This window comes from Falco rusticolus, chromosome 6 (genome assembly GCF_015220075.1).
Source record: "Falco rusticolus isolate bFalRus1 chromosome 6, bFalRus1.pri, whole genome shotgun sequence".
Taxonomy (NCBI): Eukaryota; Metazoa; Chordata; class Aves; order Falconiformes; family Falconidae; genus Falco; species Falco rusticolus.
Genome location: NC_051192.1, coordinates 67,904,818 through 67,917,659, shown reverse-complemented (window position 1 = coordinate 67,917,659; position 12,842 = coordinate 67,904,818). Strand labels below are relative to the sequence as shown.

The 12,842-nt window shown below is 49.4% G+C and overlaps 1 protein-coding gene across 1 annotated transcript; it reads right to left on the bottom strand.

Annotated features, from left to right (window-relative positions):
* Positions 1–525: 525 nt before the first annotated feature.
* On the bottom strand, positions 526–6,435 carry FAM110C (family with sequence similarity 110 member C). The gene is made up of 2 exons (XM_037392434.1): positions 5,208–6,435; positions 526–1,877 (listed from the first exon to the last, which is right to left on the bottom strand). The coding sequence occupies exon 1, from the start codon at positions 6,346–6,348 to the stop codon at positions 5,248–5,250; it is 1,101 nt and encodes a 366-aa protein (XP_037248331.1). The 5' UTR covers positions 6,349–6,435; the 3' UTR covers positions 526–1,877; positions 5,208–5,247.
* Positions 6,436–12,842: the final 6,407 nt, after the last annotated feature.

Here is a 12,842-nt window from a genome sequence, read left to right as displayed (position 1 = left end):
CTGTGAATTTAACTGATGTCAACTACACTGGTGGTGAGTGCTACAAGGGCAACTCTTCCAGTGCACAATGTTGGCTTAGGTTAAAATAGGCAACTGTTCCTCCTACCACCAATGTTTTATTGAATCCTCGACGCTCACCCTTGCCCTTTCTGCTCCTCCAGATGTATTTACTGAGAGTAGCAAACACTTGAGAAACGCAGCTCAAGTGCTCACTTGAGCTTGGCATCCACCCGGCTGGGCTGGCAGCTGTCCTGGGCCAGGAGAGGCAGCGGCAGGAGCTGCTGTGGTGTGGGTAGGAGGAATGTGAACGATAAAAGCTGGTGTTTCTGGATGGTTTGACAGCCAGGTAAGCTGGACACCAGGACACCACATCCATGGTAACACAAAGTAAACTTTTAACCCGTGCAGGACCAGGTCAAGACACTATTACGCCAGCGGGGCACCTTTCACAGATGGGCATTGGTGCAACTGAAAGGGGAACTGGCTTTGGCTTTGGTAGTTTGTGGGGTTTTTTGTTGATTGGTTTTTGTTTGTTTATTTGTTTTTTTGTGATTTGCAATGTCCGCAAAGAAATGCTTTGGTGCAAGACATTTTCTCATGAGCAATGACAGATTGGGGTAAGTGTCTGAGGCACAGCCATCAAATTCCATGAGTTATTGTAGAGGCCTCATTCACTGCAGTGATGATCCAAAGTACTTTTGATCAGCTTTTAAAATGTATTTAGCTCGGCCAGTCCAAATTAAGCATTTTATTGATGATACTGAGTAAGGTGCTGTCTGATATGGGTGTCTCACCCCATCAGGACACGTACCTGGCACAGATGCACCCTAACATGCCTTCTTGCCTTGCAGCACAGGGATGCCATCCTGCACATCCCAAGCACAGCCCTACTGCAGACCCATGCTAGGGCAGCGTGGCCTTACATACCCCGGGACAGAGATTCCTAATATGATTCCATAAGCCCACTGCTCACTCACAGTGCATAAAATTAAAAGTGTTAAACCACAAGCTGCCAAACATTTGCAATGTCAGAGCCGGACCCATACTGCAAACAAAGTGGAGGAGCTTATGAACATGTGAACGGTACCATTCTGCAGCAAGGCAGTAACAATGCAAAACCCTCCCTCAGTTCTGACTACCTGTTTCTTGGAACCATGCTCCTGAAAACATTTTGCGCAAGGTTTTAAACGCTATTCCTCCCCACAGGCCGAGCACACGTGTTGCAGAGCAAACTAGATGGATACAAGGTACTCCACTTTGGCTTTAATACCCTCAGAGAAAGAGAGACTTGGCAGGGATTTAGCTTACAACATCTTTGCTAAGTATCTGAGATAAAGCTGCCACAGTTAGTCCTCCCCAGCCAGGCAAATAACATCTAATGATGTCAGGATGAGCCCTAGTCAAACAGCTCTGGTAAGCCAGAGCCTTTGAACGCCCAGGTGGAGCCTGTCTGCCTGCAAGGAAATGCCTGACCCAGAGGTCATTGCCACTTCATTCCTGCTTTCTCCCCCCATCCCTGTCAACAAATTCATTGCTGGAAAGAGATGGGTGCACAACACAGACCTTCTGTCACAGCCCAGAATGGCATCCTGGGGCAGTGAGCTGATGCTGAATATTCTCGGGGATGGCAGGTGCTGCCAGGCTTCACTCTTCCAGCAGCTTTCATTTCCCGCTGCCTTGCTGGGACACAGTTCACAGTCTCCACTTGTCATCACACTCTTGGGCACCACTGTGCTTCTGACAAGAGTGAGGCTGCCAGGGATGGAAGCGAGGGTAGGAGGCAATAATAAAACACTAAACTTGGCCAAAGTAGTCATGAGCCAGATGAGGGAAGGATTTCTTCCTGTGTCTGGTTTTGTTCAACTTCCAAGTCGATTCTGAAGAAAGAGGAAAAGAAGTGTCATTTATTATTTATCACATCAGACAAGCTTAAGGTGATACTTTAAAGCTTTTATTCAGCTGCTTATGGCTACTGCCAACGTAGTAAATTCCCCTCCCAGGAGATTTCCACTTGAATAATCAACATCCATTTAAGAATGGTGCTGAAACTGAAGGCTGAATAATCTCGATTCAAGCAAGGAAGGAGGATGCAGTGTAAGCCCCCTTAGAGTCAAGCAGGACTGACAGCAAGAGGAGCTGAACTGCAAAGGTGAATCCAGGTAACATACCACCAAGAAGCAGCAATGCCCATCTTGCTGAGGACCTTGGTTTTCTGAAGCTCGCAACCCATGCTCAGACTCTGCAGTCAATACTGATGAAATGTGTAATTGAACCTGATCCTTCAAATAGCTGTTTTATTTACATGGTGCCCCGCCAGGTCCCAGAGAGCTCATGAAAAATTAAATGGAGAACATAAAATATGAATGGAATGATCACTGGCTCATAAAAGCCCTGCAGTTCTTGAAAGGTGTTTTACACATAATGAGTGCTGGATTTAAGAAAACAGGTTTCTGCCTCTTTTTCCAAGGAAGGTGCAACAATGTTCAAGCCTCTGTGTAAAAGCAGGAACCTTCAAGGATGTGCCTGGGAGCACCAGGGAGAGCACATCGTTCCTTCATGCAGCACAGGAGTCCACTGCCCATTAATAACCAGTAAGCAAACTAATCAGAACCAAATATATGGATAGAGTGAAAACACACAGATACCTAACTTGATGCTGCCTTGTCAGAGAAAGTGTAGGACTAAAAGAAAAGATGATCATTTGATCAGGACTTATCTTGCAATCATGTAGTGGTAACAACTCTCAGCTTAAATTCTGCCCAGTAAAGGTAATATTTAACCTATGGTAGCTCTCGATGACTCTTGTCCTTTATTCTAGGTGCTGCATACAGGTGTTTTAGGCTGACTTTCCCAAACTTTCTGGTTCTGTGGCCTAAATAGTAAGTATGTTCTCAGTTCTCAGAAACTACCCTGGAAGCAATCATAGCCCTACTGTTGAGGTCTGTCAGCTGAAGAGTCAGCCCTAGTATGATTAAAATTAGATTTATAATATGGACCCTACGGATTGGTGTTTCCTAGGCTGCCAAAAATTTTGGTGCCAAAGGAAATATCTGCCAGTGTGAAGTACCCCCTTGCTCTAGGTATTAAAATTATTGCAGAACGACCAGACTTGAACAAACTTGCTGTTTACTTCACGAGGTCTTTTCACCACCCTGTTAGGCTATTTGCTATGAACTGTCATTTTGTCTCAGTTTGTTAAAAATTATTTGTTAAAAAATAAGCCATTGACCAAGTCCATGTGAGGTTACACCGGCTCAGCCCCTGGAAAAGGGTTCTCCCCCTCCTTCCCTTGCCTTTGCCATGGTGAAGCACCTCTGCAAATTGCTCCCTGGGGTAGTCACCAGCATCTCCTGTCTCAGCTGCAGCACTGAACACACTTAGCACCATGCAAATGGATGAAATGGATGGGGTATGGGTCAGCTACTCCCTTAAGAACAGGCTCTGTGGTGACAACCATGGTTCTGGCCCTGGACCCTACTCCCAGCAAGGGCATTCAGGAGCAAACAGGCTTTTATTTCATTTCCCTTCATGGAAATAGGGGTGTTTTTGTTACATGGCTCCCACTTGCAGTGAAATCTGCCCGTCATCCTCTGTGCTTAGCAAGGCCAGCAGCTACAATGAACTTCACAAACTGCCACCTGCATCATTTTGTTTTGTGTATCTGCCTGGCTTTTTATCACAGAAAGATGAGCAAGGAGAAATTATTAGCTCAAGGGAGCCCTTTCTTCTCTCTAAGGTAATTTGGGGAAGGTTTTGTCACATAACAACACTTCTTTAAGCTGTCAGCCAGATACCTGACAACCGTTCTTATCTACAAGGGCTTGAAATGTTTGTGTGAAAATGTCTCTCTCTTTCCCTTCCTCCTCCCTCAACCTGCAGGAAGAAAAGAGGCTTTTGAGAAAAATTTAAATTTTAAAAGTGATCCAAATTTCACATAAGTAAAAGTGATTTCAAGTAAGTAAACTGATTTTTGCATTACATAGATGAAGGGAACTGGGAGTGACAGCCCCATATCCACATAGGAAAGAGGCTCAAGCACTACATTTCTCTTCCACGTTCGTAAGGCCCACACGCTCTGCCAACAGCTGTATCTACACTGAAAGATGTTCTTCTCACGCACCAATTACAAACTGTCAGAAAATATACATGTAATCCTTCCTATCCAGACCTACTCATGCAATTTTAAAATACCACACTGTAAGCTGCGGTACTTATCCTAAGGGCTTCAGGTACTGGAAGGAGAAAAACCTGTTACCTACTAGACCATCAATACCAAAGGCTCCGTGAATATAGTTCTTTTTCAGAGGATCAGATGCCAAGTAAAACCAGGATAAAGGCTTTTACCAGGGCTAAATTTGTTATGCTTCTGTCTGTGAAGTAACTGATTTCCAAGCCTCAATGCCACACATTTGTATTAATTATCTTCAGTTACAACAGTGAAGTGCCCCTCTAACCAAGGCAAACCACACAACCGATTTCCAGCCACCAGTGCCAAACTGCACAGCAAAACCCACTGCAGAGGAGCCAAATTCATGACAAACAGGACAGAAAGCTTAAAGCCTGTGAAATGCTAAGGAGTCACCTGGAACAAATTTTTATGGTCCCAACAGAAAGCTGTGGGGGAAATAAGATTGCTAGCAGGAGCGCTGACTCAGCTTTGCTTTCCCGATACTTGGGGGTACCTGTGTGTAAGGGGAAGGGAGAGAGAGTGAGGGAGAATAAGGAGGGGAAAACTGGAATGGTATAGTATAAACATGGTGTACTCCTACTTTCAGCAGTACCATGTGAGTGCGGTGTACTCCTAGTTAGCAAGAGTATCAGTTCAGCCTGTTATCTATGCAACTGTAATTAAGGATTGAATACTTTTCTAAGGGTTTTTTCCAGCACTTACACAGCAGAAATTAGAGAAAACAAGCTATTTACAGAGCACGAATCTGCAAGGGACAGACATCCCTCACAGACACTGACTTTTTAATTTCGGGGTGGTGGTGTCTGATCTAAATCTGAGAAGCTGCAGCCATTTGTTTGTTTTTTTGTAATGACATGGATTTCTGCTTTCCGAAAAGGCCATCCTGGAACACGTAGTATACAAAACACATTTTCCTTCAGCCCTTCATGAAAAGACTAGAATAAGCTAAGAAAAGCCAACCACTCGCTAAAGAGGAAAGAGAAATACATAAATCGACAGGGCAAGGCTTTGCACACACCTTGAGCTCACGAGGCTGCAATGCACGCTGAAAGAAGCCATCATGCCAGTTCCTGGATCACCTTACTAGTCTCCCTGGCTTTCTTACACGTGTACAGCCATTTGATTATCCGAGCGTTGCGCTCGATCACAGAGGTGCTGCTCGGGACCTGCTCTGTGAGTTCGTCCTCCAGCAGCCCCTCGTCCCCGCTGTGCCTCGTGAAGTCGCTCTCGGAGGTTGCCACACTGATGCTGCGGATCTTGAAGGAGACGTTGTCAGACACCACGGAGAAGTTCTCTCTCCCGAGATCCTCAATGACCTCCTGGTCCAGGCCACAGTACTTGAAAAACGTATCAAACTCGGAGAAGGACTTGGAGTAGCGAGAGCTGATGTCCGACTGGGAGCGGTGGAGACCTCTCCTCTTCACCTCCTTGACCTCCTCAGGAGGCAGACCTAGCGTTGGGGGTCTCTCATGCTCTTTTGTACGCACCGCTGGGGCTCCAGCGCTCACAGGGACAGTTTGCTCCGCTCTGCCGTGGCTGCTCAGCTCGCGGTCACCGCCTTGCGCTGCGAGAGGCTCTCTGCTCTCGGTGGCCACAGTGTCCTCCATGACTCCGGGCATCTCGGGGGAAGCCAGCTGCTTCTCCTTTACGGGCCCTTGGAAGATCCTCCTCACCAAGCTCCCCCGTGAGCTGTCCTGGCTTTGACCTCTCCCAAACTCGCATTTCTGGCGGTAGATCACCAGGGAATCGGGCCGCATCTGCCTCTTGGGGGTGCCGCGCCTGGCTATGGGGGGGCCGCGCTGCAGGGGGGGCCGGCAGGGGCACGCGGGCTCGGCCAGCGCCGGGGGCTCCGCGCCCTCCCCTCCGCCGAAGCCCCCGCGGCGCGTTCTGCTCTCCACCGAGCAGGTCTCGCCGCTGCTCTCCGAGGCCGAGCTCAGCGCGGTGACGGGCTCCTGCCGGGTGCCGATGACCTGCCGGCTTTTCACGTACTTGGCCTTGTCGGCTGCCAGCCTCTCCACGGCGCTCCGCCTGCCCGGGCTGCCCGCCTCCATCTGCCGGCGCAGGTACTCGGGCCCCTTGCTGAGGAGCCGCAGGGTGAGGGCGGAGCGGAGGTCGGAGATGCCGTGCATTCCCGCGGCCCGGGACAGCTCCGTCGGCATCGCACCCCCGGGGACGCGGGCCCCGCTGCGCAAGGCACGAGCCGGGGGCGGGGGGGGCGGCACGCGGGGCGCCGTCGGCGGGGCCGCGCCCGTCCGGGGGCCGAGCTGCCCCGCGCCCACCGCCGCCGCCGTCGGGGAGCGCGCTGTGCCGCCCCGCGCCGCCGCCCCGTGCTCCCGCCCCGGCTGCGCCGGCCCCGCCGGCCTGGGACAGCCAATCGCGCCGCCGCGCAACGGGCCCGTCACGGCAGGCAGCGCGCGGCACGCCGCGCCCCGGGGCACCGGCCGCCGCCTCCCGCGGGGCTGGGGCAGGCCGGGGCAGGGGGGCGCCGCCCCGCGGCGGGGAGCGCAGGGCGCCGGCGCCGGCACCGGGGGGGCTCCGGCCGCCCGCCCCCCAAGCGCCCTCCGCGGGGCCGCCCCCGGGCACGGCGCGCTGATGTAGGGCCCGACGCGGCGGCCGCGGGGCGGCACCCCCGCCTCGCCCCCCGCAGCCGCCGCACGGCAGCGCCCCGCAGCAGTGCGTGCCCGGGCGCCGCAAGCGGCTCCTGCCGCTGCAGGTCCTACGGGCGAGGGAGGGACCCGGGTCCCGGCGCGGCACGGCGCGGGGTGGCCGCGGCACGGCCGCCGCTGCGGGCCCACGGCGGGGGCAGCCGCTGCGCCTCCGGCCGCCGGCGGCAGCGCCCGAGCCCTGCGGGGCTGCGGGAGCAGCGGGGCGGCGGGGGCGGGTCGCGGCCCCAGCGGCGCTGCGCCTGGGGAGTGCCGCACCGGGGCACGGGTCTGAATCTGCTGCAGGTCTGCTCTTCAGGAGCACGGGGCAGGGCTCCCGCCTGGGGCTGGCAGTTCTGAGCGGGCAGGTCAGAGCCATCAGCTGTCACTGGAGCACCTGATGACTCGGGCACCCCTGGGGCAGTTGGAGGGCCCAGGGCTTATCGGGGGCCCTCAAACTTTTTAACCAGGGGGCGGCGTGCGGATGAAGTGGCAGGCAGGCATCTGCGGCTGCTTGGTTCCCCCCCAACCCCGGCGGGGGGGTCTGTAAATACCGGGGGCCGGATTGAGGACCCTGGGGGGCCGTATCCAGCCCGCGGGCCATAGTTTGAGGACCCCTGTATATGTGATCTGGTGTGGGAAAGCACCTCCTCTGTGGTCACTGGTAACTGACTTGCAGGTAACTTTTCTCCTTGCGTAGAAATCAAAAGCCAGTTAATAGCTGCAAGGTTTCTCACACATAGTCACTTGTTTTTTGGTGGGTTTTTTCTGTTTGTTTGTTTGTTTTGGTTGTTCTGGGTTTTTTTGTCTATTACTTCTGTGGGATTATAATAGCGGGATGCTTTTGTGGTGATCGACACGTACCTGATCGGTATGATCACTAAGTTGTGGCAAACAGCTTTGCAAAGGGAGAGATGGGCTATGGGCCTCCCTGTCCTCGTGGATGAAGTTTCAGGGTGCACCACTTTGCCACCAGGTGCAATGTGCTCATAGCTGTGTGGCTGGAGAGAAAACATAGTAGGCGTTGTTAGTGTCAAGAAAGCGTAGGCCAAATGTTGGGTATGCACCCCACTCCGCATCCCCTGGGAGCCGGCGGTGGGGACCTGAGCACCTCTGGTGCGTGGAGCTGCTTTGCTTGGGGGTGGCAGAGCAGCAGCTTTTGTGCTTATACCCCCCGCCAGGAGCGGGGCTACCCAGACTGAGCCCTGCTGTGATGTCTGCATGCACACACTGTGTCGTCATCAAAGGGCCAAGCCCTGCGAGTGGCACCAACGTTATCCTCATTCAGGCATAAGAGGGTACAAAGCACTGAAGTGTGACCTGGGCAGCTGGGGTTTCGGTGGAGCTGCAGTCCTCTGGGCACGTGCTCACCTTTTGTGGCGAGATTTCCACTGTTTGTGTGCTAGCAGAACCATGCTGTGGTTCACAGAATCGTAACATGGTTTGGGTTGGAAGGAAGCTTTAAAGGTCATCTAGTCCAAACCTTCTGCAGTGAGCAGGGACACCTTCCACTAGATCAGGTTGCTCAGAGCCCCATCCAGCCTGGCCTTGAATTTTTCCGGGGATGGGGCACCTACCACCTCTCTGGGCAATGTGTGCCAGTGTTTCACCATCCTCATCATAAAGTATTTCTTCCTTATACCTGGTCTTAATCTATGCTTTTTTAGTTTAAAACCACTGGGGTTTAATAACCTTGGGTTATTGCCCAAGGGACCACAGAATATACATGAGTATCAAGATGAGTGGTCTTATTAAGCAACTCCATTTCTTTATCAAAGCTCTTTATTCACTCCTTGCCACATGCAAATGCCACTAGCAAGAGCAGGTATTACTTAATTTTGTGACTGGACAATACCTTTTGGTGTTTAGAGTTGACATACAAAACCAATTGAACAGTATTGATTGATTTGGATGAAACCCCCCTACACATTTTATGTTAAAAAAAAAAGAAGAGTCATTTTGCTTTCACTTAAGGTTTCCTAGGTTTTGAAGGCATGCATGAAAGACAGACCTGGATGCTTTTGATGAAACATTTTTTATTTTCAACCAATTTCCTCCCACTCTCACTGACAAAGGAAAATGTGAGTTTTCATTTTCCACAAAGTGCATGTCACAAGAAATTTCTCATGAAAAATTGCAACAGCCCGTTTCAGCTGACTTTCTTGATATGTGAGATAGTTCTCCCTGCAAATCCTGGGTGATGACAATGACATTTAAAGTGAGTGAAGAGTCTTCCCAGCTTCAGAAAACGTAGTGAGCAACAAAATTTTTCAACTTTGTCCCCCCTTTGATAAGATACATTAATACAGCAGCTGCACAGTTGTGCGAAATTTTAAATATGTTTAGGTCACATATTTAGGAACTTAAATACATTTCAGTTTAAAATAAGTTTATGTTATTTGAAATTATATATCTTGGAATTAGCTCTTATATTTATGGATACACTCTTACAATGTGCAAAGAAGAGAGAACCATTGCATTTCTTCTTACTGAAAAGCAGAGTAGAATCTGGTGTATTATGAGAGCCCCAAGCAAACCAGCTCTGCCCCTGGCCCAGCACAGGCTTGCAGGCAATAAAATGGAAATAAAACGGGGCACAGCAGCACCCATCCCTCAGCCTGTCAGCTGGCATCCGCCTCTCTCTGGCATCAATGGATTAAGCAAAGGTAAGAGAAGGAAATCCTGCACGCCCTAAGCCTTGGCTGGCAGCATGAGTTTTCCCACGAAAGGGGAGTTTTACAAAATGCCTCTGAGTCAGCTGGCATTTAATGTTATCGCTAAATGCAAAGCAGTTGAATTTTATATGGGGCAAGACAAACCACTTCTCACTCTGTTTGTATTAATAAGTGATGTGTCCGGGGCACGTTTCCTGTTGCTGGAGACTGGGAAGCCAGTAAATGAGAGCTGCTGCAACGTGACTGCAGGTAAAAAGTATAATGCGTGCAAAGCTTAGGTCATCGCTGCCTGCTGCTCCCACCCCATTCCCAGTGTCAGTGACACTCCTTTGATTTATAGTGGTCAAAGGGCAAAAATGAAGCAGCAGCAGTGGGAGGTAAAAGGCAAGGAGAAGAGAGAAGGAGAAGAAGGGGGATCTCAAGCCCTATCAGAAACAGGACGCTCCCATTTTGGAGACCCCCAGCAGAGCTGTGTCCCAGGACTGAGGTCCCCCCTGCCCAGCACCTCTCCATGCTGAGCTCAGGTGTTGCCTGAAAGCAGGAGCTGCCCAGGTCAGAGGGTCATTTGCTCTGCTCCTGCTGTGATGTCCTGAGTGACGCCACTGGGTGTCCTGTTTGCTGCGTTCGGGTGACATAAAGCAGCCACAAAGTGGAAATGAACAGTTTCAAACCAGCTGTCTCCCGGTGGGGAAATTTCAGGCCCTTCAACATGAAATCAGTTGGGGTCGTGATTCTTCCCCAGATTCCTACAACAGAAGATATATGCATGCCTGCACGTCTTCAGGCAGAATTTGAAGACTCAGGACTTGAGCACTGAACAGCAAAGGTTTCAGTTGTGGCAGATGCGCATCACTTCTATGTCCTCTTTTAGCCTCCCCCACTACTGCCAGATTGCTTAGCATCCTTTCCCACCCCTGTAGTTCCGGGTTGTTTGCTTCATTAAACAATTTAGTGTCTTAGAAAACATCTTGCTCCTAAAATCAATCCAGCTTGTTCATAATTGTCATTAGCGGCCTTTATTTTTTAGGAGAATTGTTTTGGAAACCCCACGTGTGCTGCTTTCCAGGCTGAAGAGCCATGATGGATCTCAGTGGGACTGTGTAATTTACATCACAGTGATCATGCCCACATGTGGGGAGCCTTATTAGAACAAAGAGCAGAAGAAAAGTGATGGAATAACACAATGAGAGCAAGAGACAAAAGGCAGAAGAAATGCAACATGCATTACACCAGGCAGTGCCAGTGGGGAAGGTGCAAGCCATGGCATGCTCCCTTCCCCTCTGTGCCCTTTTGTCCCTGCAGTACATCTGAGTCTACACTAACCCTTTTTTTTCGTACACCTCTGACATGCATAACACATGTAAAAATTAGAAAATCCAGCCCATTTGATACCAGACATATCTGAGTGTGTGTTAAAATGCTGAGATTGAGTATTTTGGTTTTAAAGGCTGATCTATTTAACATGTTGTCTGAGGGATCAAATTCATTTAATAATGTGTAAAAGTAAGGGGAAGAGCCACTTTCACAGTAAAATATAGCTACCATGCTGCAGAGGAAATAAATGAGTTAACTCCCAGAGCAACTCTGCTTGATCCAGAAAGGGATCCTTTAAATTCTGAATCAAAAACCTTTAGGAATTAATGTATATTACATGTATTAAAATAAACTTTGCACCCAGTAAAAGGTTCTTACTGTTGCTTCTGTCATGTGTAAGTTGGATAAATGTTCCTACAGTCTTCCTCCTTAACCACAGTCATAGCTTGCAGTTGTAAAACTGCATCTCTTGGTGGCTGCAGAACCCTTTGCAAACCAACCGAGCTCATACACAGTCACTTGACCCAACAGAGAGATGGGTCAGGGTGCTTCTTTGAGTACTTTGTGCGTTTATAGGCAGCATTACTGCAATCCCTCTCACTCATCAGCATATTTGTTCACACAGTTTTCTTCTGGGGAAGTACTGTTAGCCTAGTCTCATATATAGCTAGCTTTGGTTATGGAAAAGCCCTCTCACCTAATCGAAATCTAAAACCCATAAAGGGTTTAAAGCTGTACAGATCCCTGTTGTTTTAGGGAACTTTCAGCCTCTGTGTGTCACTGGGATTCTCAAAACTCTCTGCTGTCTCCTTGCCGTGTAGATGCCTAAAACAGTAGGCACAAGGTTTTTGCTGGTGTGGTGCCAAAGCTGTACATGTCTATCCATCGTGTATCTATTGTGGCCAAGAAGCTGAGAGACTTCGTGCGTGCTTACGTCCCATGAATTCCTCTGCTTATTCTCACACATGGGCTCTCTGAGCGTGCAAGTGATGGATTAGGGAGCATGTGAAAGGTTGCTGATTACTGGACTCCTGGCAGAGGATTGCCTCTTGTCTGTTCTATATAATTTATATCCTGCTAGTTGGGGTACTCAACCGGCAAGTGCATGAGGCCATTTTCCCCTCCCAGGTTTGGAGCAAAGTTTTGAAATCAGATTTCTTGCTTTCCAACACAGTAGTTGCAATGTGGGTGCCGTGGTCACTCAGATTCTGCTGCTGAAAACGGTTTTATTTTGCTTGACTAATTAGAAATTAACTGAAGATACTAGGCAGAAGATACTAATTCTATAACCTAGGGTCTGTGCACCTAGGAAGTGGGGGTTACCCTGTGGATTTTTAGTTACCCTTGCAAAGTGGAAGTATTTAAACAGGGAAGGTTGAAAAAGTCTCACCTTCAACACTGCTCAAGGTATTCTCTGTGGATTCAGATCACAATATGATATCTAAAACCTAAAGCTCTTCTACTGTGTAGGCTGTTATAACCTCTCCCAGTCTCATTTTCCATGATATAGGCTCAAATTTAGAAATAAACCATCAAGATAATACTCATATTTGAAAATCCTAGTGATACATAGGGACTGAACTACATTCAGTTCAGTCTTCACACATTTGAGCATCCTACCAGGTTATGCAGGTGTTGCCTCACCCACGACGCTGACTGGTAGAAATCCTGTTTCCTATCTATCTCATTCATTTTCTATAGAATATAGTCAATGTTTTATAGTGAGTGGTGATTCAATAAGCCCAGAATGTTTGCATTAAGGCAAAAATTTTGACACATTTGCCTTGAGAGAATGGCCATGGGAGTCTTGGCACTGTAGCATTTCCCACCACAGCTGAGCATAGGTCTGCTTTCTTGTTCTGGTAGGAAAGACTCATAAAAGACTCTAGTGGTCTCTGAGACGGCAGCAGACATGCTCAGCATTTGCAGTGTCTGTTGAGCTCCAGCAGTTTTGAACTGGGCAGCTTTTCAAAATCTGCTGGTTGCAAGGAAGATGACAACACACACACACACAAAATCACT

Bases quoted from the DNA above. Each gene is read 5' to 3' on its own strand.
- FAM110C (XM_037392434.1), bottom strand. From the start codon at position 6,348: ATGCCGACGGAGCTGTCCCGGGCCGCGGGAATGCACGGCATCTCCGAC.